Genomic DNA, 12,388 nt, shown 5'->3' with positions numbered 1-12,388 from the left:
GTTCCCCTTTATTCACACATCATGTCTTACCTCCTGATTAAATATGATTTATCTTTCAGAAAACCATGTTGACTCTGCCTAATTACCTTGAACTTGTCCAAGTACTCTGCTGTGACTTATTTAATAATTTCTAACATTTTCCCTATGACAAGTAGCAAGCTAACTGGCCTATGATTTCCTGCTCTCTGTTTCCTCACATCTTGTATACAAGAGTTAATTTTGTGATTTTTCAATCTAAAGGGACCATGCAATGGTTATATAATTTGTCAGATCGCAGGTCTCAGCAAGGGTTTCCTCTAAGTTGCATGGGCCACTCTAACATGCTGCGTACAGCAATTGGTTTATTGATGCAGATCACAACATTGACTTCCACTTGAGGAAGTCACTGCTTGCTCACAGACAGCAGGTGTTCACAGTTGGAAGGTAAAAAATGAGAGGGAATGCTGGTCCCAGCATGGTTCAATTTAATTCCATCCCACTGGTTAAGGCTACAATTGTACTACCTACCAGATGATACTTATTCATTTCTGCTTCTGCGCTCAGTTCGTCTGTTTCATTATGAATGTTACACGCATTCAGATACTGAGCCTTCACATTTATCCTTTTGGCTGATTGTAAATTCTTGTCTTATCTGTTGGTTGACTCTTATACTTTCTATCCCTTCCTGTCATGGTCTGCCTATCATTTCCAGTATTGATAGCATTCCCTTTAGACTCAATTCTACTCTTTGATTTACTGTATCTTCCCAATTTGATCTCTTGTCCCACTATTCAGTTTAAAATTCTCTCTACTTCCATAGTTTGGACTTGGCAAGAATACCTGCTCGAGCACAGTTCGCCTTGAGACCATCTCAATAGTAAAAATCCCACTTTCCCTTGTACTGGTGCAGTTGCCCCACCAGCTGGAGCTAAGCATTCAACCCACTAATCTGATTTTCCTTGTGCCAATTTGTCATTTGAGATTCTGCCTCTAAATTTGGTACCTAGCTCTTCTGTGCAGAACTTTCTTATTTTGTCTTACCTTTGGCATTGTTACCTACATAGACCATGGCAACTGGATCCTCTCATCACCATTCGAAATTCCTGTCCAGCCCTGTGCAGATGTCCTGATCTCTGATACTAGGCAGACAATGCATCCATCTGGATTGTCAGTCTTGGCTGTGAAGAACCTAACCCTATCCCCCTTACTATCCCACAACCCTATCCCCTAATACCACAACACTCCTTTTTCCCCTTCTTTGGCTTCTGTGCCATGGTAAGTCAGCTCATTTGCCCTGCAGCCCTCACTCTCATCAAGAAAATTTGGAAAACCTGAAAACTGTTGGACATTTGTTAATGTTCAGGCTCCTATGCTGTTTTTATATATTTCATCAACCTTACTACCAGCTATTATACAATTCTGAACCATAGGGGTAGATTAAAACTTAAATATTTACCAGACACCAATGATCCAACTGTTTCTCCTGTAGCTGAATAAGAATCCAATCCTGGAGGCTGAAAAAGTTGAGTTCTCTCCGGCATCATTTAGCTCTGGCATTTTAAAAGGTCACATTTTTTGATCAATGTTTTCAAGGTATTCAGGAGAACAGGTAGTTTTTCTCTCTCTGCTCTATGCTTGTGGAGTCTTAAGAAAAGGAGGCATAGTCTTAAAAACTAGAGCCAGAACTTTTTAAGGAGTCAAATTAAGGAACACTTCATATGCAAATTTGTAGACGTTTGGAACTCTCACAAATGATGATTGATACTCAGTCATTTAATGTTAAATGTTAGGATAACATATAAAAATATAAATCTAAGATATTACAGGATATGGGGCATGTGCAAGTATTATATTTTTGTCTTGCATCTTGGTTTTGTTAAATGGGCTCAATGAGATAAATGGACTCGCTCCTGCTTCTGTGCTTATAACATTGGTGACAGCATGGGCTGCTGTCCTTTACCCATTGTGTCAATTTAAATATTCTTACAAAATAAACAGTTGAGAAAATTTAAGAGAATGATCTTATTGTTTTGGTTGAGTTGGATCAAGGAGGAGGATTTATGGAGATACAGACCGTAGAGTTCCAGTATTTGGATAGATAAATTAATAAGCAAGGTTTGGAGGAATATGAGCCAGGAGCAGGCGAGTGGGTCTAGTTTAGTTTGGGATTATGTTCAGCATGGACTGATTGGATCGAAGGGCCTGTTTCTGTGCTGTGTGACTCTATACCATAGAAAATAGGGCAAAAGTTTACAGGCAATTTCTTCATTTCACCCATATTGAAAGACAGATGGAAATAAGGACTTTCTTGTCAGTGAGAGAGGTGATTGGAAAGAAACAACCCAAATTGTTGATTCTGCACAAGCAGATGACGAAAACTATGGCAAGACCTTGTGCTGCATTTGGTTTCCAACTGTCAGTTGTGAATCAAAAAAAATTCCATACATTAAATAGCTTAAAGGAAAAAAAATTAAATTTTCTTTACAATGAGCCAGCAAATATAACTCTGAAACAGTTGTGAGCAGGTTTTTAAATGTTGAAAAAAATGTAGTGATTTAACTATTTTGTTTTATATTACAGCATAAAGGAGCTAATATTCAGCTTTTGGATCTGCCTGGTATCATTGAAGGAGCAGCACAAGGTCTGTATGTATCTTTGTTGAGCTGGAATTGCTTGGACCGGTTTAAGGGTTGGGAGGGAGGGAATGTATTCATAGTCCCAAACTCTGTTTTTCCCTTGGTCTTTCTTTAGTTTGAATGAGGTATCCATAGGAATGTCTGGTCAAACTTTCTCGTCCTAATCTCTGGAAATATTGATAATGTGGGTGTGTGAGGCTATACATTTCATACATGGGAATCATGACCCTACTTTTTAAAAGAACTTTGTTTTCTATAAATCTCTTTGGGGTCTTTTTATAAATACTACTTGACAAACTTACAGTATATCAGCTCTTCCAAATTTCACAGAATATAATGACTATTAAACTTGGTTTTGAAACCTGCTTTGGAATGGCTGATTGACAAAATATTATTTCCTAATTCCTTACAGGTAAGGGTCGTGGTCGCCAGGTGATTGCTGTTGCTCGAACAGCAGATGTTGTTATAATGATGCTGGATGCAACAAAGGGTGATGTGCAGAGGTGTGTAACCAGAAATGTGCATGTGTAAATATACAGGCAACAAATATGTCAGCAAATGTTGTTTTGAAAAGAAGGCAAATAACCTGGAAATATAGCATATTGATAGAATGTGGAAAGTGAAAACATAAAGGTTCAGATATTGAGTGCAGTTGAAGGATCTTGACAGCTGTTCTGATGATTTTTAAATAATTCAGTACAATCAGAAATGCAGCTATGGGAACAATCATCTGTACAACATCAAATAGTTCCTTTGCTCAGTACCTAATGTTCTTTACCATAAATTATATCAGCTCTATTATTAGACTTTTTGAACAACATGATTAAAAGTATACTTTTTTACAATCTGTTTGAACATTTTATGACACACTACTGTGGTAGGTGGGTCTTGAACTTAGATCACCTGGCCCAAAGATAGCAATACAAGACCCTTTTCAATACAGTAATATTTTATTGTGAAGTTACTGCAACTCAGTTGCTAATAACAGCTTGGTAATTTAGCTAAGTTTGAGTTCATGCTAATCCATAATTGATTAAAATGAATCAGCAGTCTCTTGTGGCACAGTGGTAATGTCCTTCTCTCTGATCCAGCATAGCTGAGTTCAAGTCCCACCTGCTTTGTAGAGTCAAAGGTGTGTCATAACATGTGTGAATAGATTGTTTAAAGATATCTGAACAGAATCAGCAGCTGGAACTGTTAACCTATCATCTACCTGCATTACAACAGTGACTACATTTCAAAAATAATTTAGGGTGTCCTCAAGCTTTAGATGGTGCTATGCAAAAGCATTTCTCTTTCTTTCTCAACTGGTAAGAGAGAGGGAGGATCTTGTGTTTACTACTATTAGTTATTCGGAAGTGGATTGGTTAATTTCTGTATTGATGTATGAGTTATATTGATGTATGAGTTATACTTCCTTTAAACTGTTTCAGTAGATTAAAGAATAAACTAAAACTGGACTTTCTTTCTTTCATTTAGAAATTTACTGGAAAAGGAATTGGAGTCCGTAGGAATCCGACTAAACAAGCCAAAACCCAATATTTACTTCAAGGTGAGTACTGGAGGGGTTTTTTTTTCTGCAATTGAACAGCAGTTTGTGAATTCGGTATTAGCATGGAGAACTCTCCTGTCCACACCCAGTGTCTGGTTTTATTTTGCTTTCAGCACAGCTGACCTATATTCTGCTATTAACAGAATCTTAATTTGGACTTGTCCCTTGATAACTGTTAGCAATCCACTTTGCCTTTTCTCTGTGATACCTATGATATCTAATCTCACTCGTCCTTTAACTTTAGCCTAACCTCCTTTTCTGTTTCATGTGCTGCTCTCCATCTTTTTCTACAGTAAACACGTTGTTTTCCAACTTTTTCTCTCTTCAGTTCCAAGGATGAATCTTAATAGACTTGAAACTTTAACTCTGCTTCTCTCTTCACAGCTTCAGCAGACCTGCTAAGTTTCTTCAGTATTTTTATTAATTTTCTCCATCTGCAGTATTTTGCTTTTGTTTTAAAGTTGAATTCACTGACATATTCAACCCAGAAAAGGACTCAGCTTTATCCCCTTACACTCCCACAAGGACTTTCAGCCACATTACAATTTGGAACTCCTATTTTATTACCTTTATTTCCATGCCCATCTCTTTTTGGGTGGGATCTTGTCCACACTTCACAGACCCTTTCACCGGTCTTTTCACCTTTTCATCTAGAAATGTTGACTAACAGTGGTCACCTCAGTGTCTCTGTTCTCACTCTAACCTGTGTTCCTCTGATCTTGCGCACTCTGTTCTGTCAAGACTAATCCTGATTTTTTTTTTAATCAAACCGAACCACAAGGATGGCACCTCTAACTTGTAGAAAGGCTGAGTGCCAACTCTTGCACTGTTCTTCCTGTTTCCCCAGGATCAGAACTCCACCATTGAACATCAAGTTGCCTCCAGAGATTTTTTTTCTCTGCAAATTCGCACCATTATAATTCCCCAACCTCATGCTGCACATCTTCTTCCCAAAATCCATGAATATAGCAGATCCAGTGTTTTAAGTTTGCACCTGCTGTGGTGAATTGTTCTTCCAAACGTGACAATTTTTTTTCTCCCCACATGCAGGCTTTCTCCACATACATTCAGAGCTGGCAGACAGAAGAGTCATAAGGGTCTCAAAACATTAACTTTGTTTCTCTCTCCACAGATGCTGTCAGACCTGATGAGTTTCTCTAACATTTTTTTTCTGATTTCCAGCATCTGCAGTATTTTGCTTTTATTTGAGGGCTCTTTGCTTCAGGGCCCAATAGTCTCCATTCAACATTACCCTCCTCAGCCTTTCTGAGCTTGTTCTCGAATTGAATAATTTCTCCATCACATTGTCTCTGTTGCTCAAAAATAAAGGTGTGACCAATAGTGCAAGTTGTTTATGCCTGGCTTTTTGTTGGGTATGTGGAACATGCCTTGCTTCAGTCCTACTTAAGCCCCTTTCCAACTGTTTTGCCAGTACATTAATGCCTTCATGGATACCACCTCCTTTCTTCCCCTGGAACCAGAAAAGAAAATCTATTTTGCTTTCAATTTCCACCCTTCTCTGTCCACACCTGGTCCTTCTCTGATGTTTCCTTGGCTTCTGTTTCTCAGTTTCTGGAAATAGGCCATGTACTGATATTCATTACAAATCCACTAAGTTCCACAGCTACCTCAAATGCATTTTCTCAGACATTAAGCCCTGTAAGGATTCTATTTCATTTTCGCAAGTTTCTCCATTTTTGTTACATAAGTTCTGATTATGCTACGAACCACAACAGTGCTTCAGACATACCAACCTTTCTCTCTCTCTCTCTCTCTCCCTTTTCTCCCCCATTACCTTTTCTACCATCTGTTCCACCCCCCGCCCCAAAAAAGGAAAACATGCTGCACCCGTTATTCTCACTTTTCATTTCGCCAGCTTTCATGTTCGTAGGATATTTTCTACCATTTGTTTCACTTCCAGCATGATGCCACCTCTAAGCGCATCTTCCCTTGTCCACATTCCAAATGGAGTGTTTCCTCTATAACACCCTAGTCCAAACCTCTATCACTGTCAATATCTCAGCACCTTCCCATAGAATTGCAGGAGGTGTAACACTTCCCCTTTTAGATTAGATTAGATTACTTACAGTGTGGAAACAGGCCCTTCAGCCCAACAAGTCCACACCGACCCGCCGAAGCGTAACCCACCCAGACCCATTCCCCTACATTTACCCCTTCACCTAACACTACGGGCAATTTAGTGTGGCCAATTCACCTAACCTTCACATTTTTTGGATTGTGGGAGGAAACCGGAGCACCCGGAGGAAACCCACGCAGACACAGGGAGAATGTGCAAACTCCACACAGTCAGTCACCTGAGGCGGGAATTGAACCCGGGTCTCTGGCGCTGTGAGGCAACAGTGCTAACCACTGTGCCACCCACTAACTCCTCACCTGTCCAAGACTCTAAACATTCCTTCTGGGTAAAACAGCAGATTAATTCACTTCCTTCCATCTAGTCTTCTGTATTTACTGCGCACACTCTGGTCTCCTGTATATTGGGAAGACAAAATGCAGACTGGATGATGACTTTGCTCAATCTGCAAGCATGACCTTGATATATGGTTGCTTGCCAATTTAATGTGCCAACTTGCTGTCATTGTCAACATAGGACAGAAAGGTGAAAATGTTTCATTGAAATCCAATGCAGCGTGGAACAACCTAGCTTATTTCTGTTTCAGCACTTTAGAGCCTTCTGGACTCAGCATCATGTTCAACAACATTAGGTCATGAGCCGTTTCCTCTGTTTTGTCCTGCACACTTCCAAGTCTCTCTTTTTAAAACTTCTGTTTTGATCTGAACAGGGCTAACTTGTATTCTGCTATTAATACTCACTTGAACACCTAAACTGGGTGTAGTGCTCTACAGCCAATATTAGTTTATTACACTTCACATATGCAAACATTAATGAGACCAAATCTGTAACATGCTCGGTTTTGATCCTCTTACATAAGGAAGGATAATGCTTTGTAGACAGTTGGTGGGGGGGGGGGGTGCTGGTGCTGGTGCTGGTTTCCTACATTAATAAACTAGAATGCATCAGTTGTTTTATAAGGTTAGGTTAGATGGGCCGGGCCTTTTTCTACTGGAGTTGAAAGGTGATTTGAAGTGTCTAAGATCCTAAATGCTCTTGATAAGGTTGACGTGGAAAGGATGTTTACTCTGTGTGAATCAGTCCAGAACTAAAGGATACTGAACTAAAATTGGGAATTACACTTTGAAGATTTTTTTTCTTTTGAAGTTTCTGCAACTTTGAAGCTTGCTGTTTCGGAAAGCAGCAAATGTGGGCTCATTGAATATTTTTAGGACAGACGTGGATAGACTCTTTTAGGCAGGGTTATTGAAAGTTGACTGGTGTGTGGAATTTGAAACTCAAACAGAACAGCCGTGCTTTTATTTAGTGGCAGAGCAAACTGAAGAGACCAATTATCTTCTGTTCCTATTTCTTATGTTTGTAGTACTATCTTTGTCTTTTGTTCTACAATATTTACAACTTTTGGAATATTGTGTGCAAATCTGGTCTCTTTCCTATTGGAAGGTTGTTGTGAAATTTGAAAGGGTTCAGAAAAGATTTACGTGGAGGTTGCCAGGGTTGGAGGTATTGAGCTTTAGGTAAAAACAATGACTGCAGATGCTGAAAACCAAATACTGGATTAGTGGTGCTGGAAGAGCACAGCAGTTCAGGCAGCATCCAACGAGCAGCGAAATCGACGTTTCGGGCAAAAGCCCTTCATCAGGAATAAAGGCAGTGAGCCTGAAGCATGGAGAGATAAGCTAGAGGAGGGTGGGGGTATCCGTTGCTCCCGATGCGGTCTCCTCTACATTGGGGAGACTGGGCGCCTCCTAGCAGAGCGCTTTAGGGAACATCTCCGAGACACCCGCACCAATCAACCAAACCGCCCCGTGGCCCAACATTTCAACTCCCCCTCCCACTCTGCCGAGGACATGGAGGTCCTGGGCCTCCTTCACCACCGCTCCCTCACCACCAGACGCCTGGAGGAAGAACGCCTCATCTTCCGCCTCGGAACACTTCAACCCCAGGGCATCAATGTGGACTTCAACAGCTTCCTCATTTCCCCTTCCCCCACCTCACCCTAGTTCTAAACTTTCAGCTCAGTAACTGTCACCTTGACTTGCCCGGACTTGTCCGACCTGCCTATCTTCTTTTCCACCTATCCACTCCACCCTCTCCTCCTTGACCTATCACCTTCATCTCCTCCCCCACTCACCCATTGTACTCTATGCTACTCTCTCCCCACCCCCACCCTCCTCTAGCTTATCTCTCCATGCTTCAGGCTCACTGCCTTTATTCCTGATGAAGGGCTTTTGCCCGAAACGTCGATTTCGCTGCTCGTTGGATGCTGCCTGAACTGCTGTGCTCTTCCAGCACCACTAATCCAGTATTAAGCTTTAGGGAGAGGTTGAATAGGCTGGGGCTGTTTTCCCTGGAGTGCAGAGGCTGAGGGGTGACCTTATAGAGGATTATAAAATGAGGGGCATGGATAGGATAAATAGACAAAATTTCTTTCCTGGGGTTGGGGTGTTCAGAACTAGAGGTCATCGATTTAGGGTGAGGGGGGGAAAAATATAAAAGTGACCTTAAGGGGTGACCTTTTCATGCAGAGGGTGGTACGTGTATGGAATGAACTGCCAGAGGAAGTGGTGGAGGTGGGTACAATTGCAACATTTAAAAGGCACCTGGATGGGTATATGAATAGGAAGGGTTTGGAGGGATATGGGCCGGGTGCTGGCAGGTGGGACTAGATTGGGTTGGGATATCTGGTCGGCATGGGCAGGTTGGACCGAAGGGTCTGTTTCTATGCTGTACATCTCTATGATTCTTATGTATTGTCTCAAGTCTCGCACACTGTCAAACCTTTCCCTGACCTTCCCTTCAGTTCCTCTTGCTCTTTCCTAACACTTTTCCATGTCTCACTTCAATTTTGATGAAGAATCATATATTATACTCAAAACATTAATTCTGTTTCTTGCTCTATAAATGGTACCGCTGAATTTCTCCAGTACTTTTTTCTGATTTCTAGTATCTGCAGTACTTTGATATTGTAGTCAGTCTGGGTGTTTAATTTTATATTCTGTACATGATTCCTATCCTTTGCTTGCTTAATTTTAAGGTTGTTAATGTTGTTCTCATTTATGGCTTTAGAAATGAGGTTATTTCTGTAGACAGTCCATTTCTCTTTTTTGTAATGTTTTTGGTTGTTGCAATTTTAATACATGTTCTTAATAGAATCTAAAACTAAAAAATGGGACTTTTTGTAGCAAGCGTATCATCATGTCTCTCACTAATATCTGTTAAAAGTTACAAATAAAATGCTAGACTGATAGGTGTGCAGGAGCAGTGAGATTAAGGGATCCACAGGTCTGATCTGGAGATGAGCTCACTCCTTTGGAGCAAAGAGGATAAGCTCAGCAGACTCCCTCCTACACACCTGGTTGAAATTAGAACTGGTCCATTGTGGTGATTCCAGCAGTAAAATTCAAGTACAGTCTGCATGACCCACAATTATACTTTGTTTTATAGATTACAGATTGTGTTTGGCTCTTACTCAATCACCCAGTACTTTGTGAAATCGCTGAAATTCCCCCGCCCCACCAACTAAGTTGTATTACTACTGACAGAGGAGAACCTATCCAAACATAAAAAGTTTCCATTGACAAATATAGTCAATAAGGAATGAATGAAGAATAAATGGAAATTAGACCATGTAAACAAGTGGTTGAGAAGCTTGATATTAGCTGTGTGTTCTGAACAATATTTAAAACATATATAGTGTCTTTATTTGTGGCTGCTCACATTATTGAAAAATGACTAAAACTACTTTACCTTTCATCACAAAATCTTTATCCATGCTGTTGTCAATTCTGGATGTGATTGCTCCAACTGACTTCTTTCACCCTCAAATGCCAAAGCTTCAATGCTGATTTCATGTCCATTCCACATTGGTTTCCTGTTCCCATTGTATTGAACTAAAAACACTGCATTTCCTCATCCAACTTTCTGTTGCTTTCATTGCTTTCCATGCCATCTGCATTCTGATTTGAGCTTTGTGTGTGTGCTAGCTACCCTTCTATCCTTCTAATAGTGCTTGTAAAAGTTTTAGTCTTTTCATGCCACCTATCTGACTAACTCTTAACCAGTTGACTTTTCTATTCCTTTCTGTGTTCCAAAAACAAATCAAACACTTTGGGCACCTCCTAATTCAACTCCCCCGCCTCCGGCAACAACATTTGGCAGCACTGTTTCAAGTATGGAGTCTAGTTTATCCCTTTGTTTCAAGAAGGACCATTCTGAGTGTAGGACAGTGCTCATTAAGTGGATCAATAATCAGCGCCACTATAATGCCATTTTGCATTTGGTTGCAAGAATTGTGATTTTTTTTTTGTCACTGTTGTAGGGGTTCCAGTGTTTTGAAGTTGAAGGTTACCCTCAAATATACACAGGTCAGACATCCCCATGTGCACGTAAAACAATAAGTCCATACATACACAATTCAAGTCTTCCCACCCACCCCCAATTCCATTGGCTTTTTTTTCCCTCATCTGTCCTCTTTTCCTGAAATAGTATATTGTGAAGCTTCAGCATGAAGATTAGTTAGCAGAGCTGCTTCCCGATTAGTCTCTAGCCAACAATGAAGAAGCAACCTTGTTACGTTATCCAGGCTCAGGTGTTTTAAAATTATGTCTGACCCAGCCACAATTCCCCACTAGTATACAAAACCAGCATCAACTCGGAGAAAGTAGCAACTTGCTCTCTAAATTGCAACAAGGATGTTGTTTGTGTTAGAAACACTCATTCTAATGTTATGCATTCCTAACGTTGATTAAAGTATGTAGTTCATAGTATTTTTTCAATTGTTATGTATTTTCAGGTTATGTTCGTGAACTTATATTTGACTTTACTTTTTTCAGCCAAAGAAAGGCGGCGGGATTTCTTTCAACTCAACAGTTACATTGACACAATGTTCTGAAAAATTAGTACAACTCATCTTGCATGAATACAGTATCCTTTGGCCTGCAGAGAGAAATGCAGAAATCTGTGTTTTATAAGAAAGATTTTCCTTGATGTTTTTTATCTGTGATTGTGAAGAAATACCTTCTTGTTTAAGAAGGCATATCACTCTGAGCATTTAATGTAAAAGATTGTAGCGAAGCACTTTACAGATCCAAAGGAAAACAATGGGCACCAAGTCAGAAGAAGAAAATAATGCAAGTGTGGGATGAAGTTTATTCAAAGAACTATGTTTGTCGGTTGGATCTTGAAAAAGGTGGAGGCATTTTTTTGAGGATGGGATTTCAATGAGTTGAAGGAACAGCTGCAGGTTTTGAATGCCATTAAAAGGGGATGCTCAAGACGGAAGATAGGGACAGATGTGTTTGTAGCATTGACAAAGATTAGAAGTGAGTGTGATGAGTCCGGGTATAGGTTTAGACATGATGATTTTCTGCCAGTGCTGCTGCCAGTGTTCTTGTTTGGAAAGACTTGCATTTGTATAGTGACACTTTATCCAGACTTTTCAAAGTCCTTTGCTACCAATAAAGTACTGTATGAGGGTATAGTCTTTTCAGTATAAAATATGGCTACCAACGTACACACAGCAAGATCCTGTGGGCTGTGTTGAACTAACTGATGATTTGTTGATGGAAAGATAAATATTAGCTTTTTCAAGAACACCACCCAATCCTGCAACCCCTTTCACCTGAAGACCATGAGCAGCAGATTTATTGTAATACCACACCTACAAATTAATCCATCTTGGATTTTGAAATATATCATCATTCTTTCATTATTGGTGGGTTAAAATCCGAACAGAATCAGGAGCAACTTCAATTCCACTGTAGCAATTCACCAAGGCTTCTTGACTGCATATTCCAAAAATGTGATCTCTATAATCTGGAAGGGCAAGCAAACTGCAAGTTTCCTCCAAGCTACTCACCATCCTGATTATGAACTGTATTGCCATTTCTTCATTATAGCTAGTTCAAAATCCTGGTACTCTCTTCCTAACAGCACTGTTGTTATACGTACCCTCAAGGTCTACAGTTTAAGAAAGCAGAGAGCCACCTCCTGAAGGGAGTCAAAAGAGCAATAATGTAGTCAGCAACATCCACATCATGTGAAAACAAAAAAAAGAGCTGAGTTCTGTTTTAGGATGGTAGTTTAGCACTATCTCAGGCATTTTTGAATGGAAAATTAAGGTTA

At 40.1% G+C, this 12,388-nt stretch overlaps 1 protein-coding gene across 4 annotated transcripts in view; it reads left to right on the top strand.

Moving 5' to 3' along the window:
- Positions 1-12,388, top strand: part of drg2 (developmentally regulated GTP binding protein 2) — a 40,131-nt gene that overhangs the window by 8,204 nt on the left and 19,539 nt on the right. For all 4 annotated transcript variants that reach the window (XR_011954933.1, XM_072559557.1, XM_072559558.1 and 1 more), the window contains exons 4-7: positions 2,560-2,620; positions 3,028-3,118; positions 4,095-4,167; positions 11,098-11,188. Coding sequence is in view for 3 of the 4 variants with exons in the window: in XM_072559557.1 (XP_072415658.1) it covers positions 2,560-2,620; positions 3,028-3,118; positions 4,095-4,167; positions 11,098-11,188 (316 nt within the window). In the remaining variant the exon portion in view is untranslated. The remainder of the gene's footprint in view (positions 1-2,559; positions 2,621-3,027; positions 3,119-4,094; positions 4,168-11,097; positions 11,189-12,388) is intronic.

This window comes from Chiloscyllium punctatum, chromosome 40 (assembly GCF_047496795.1).
Source record: "Chiloscyllium punctatum isolate Juve2018m chromosome 40, sChiPun1.3, whole genome shotgun sequence".
NCBI lineage: Eukaryota > Metazoa > Chordata > Chondrichthyes > Orectolobiformes > Hemiscylliidae > Chiloscyllium > Chiloscyllium punctatum.
Note: the sequence above shows the minus strand (reverse complement) of the source record. Positions and strands in the feature narration are given on the sequence as shown.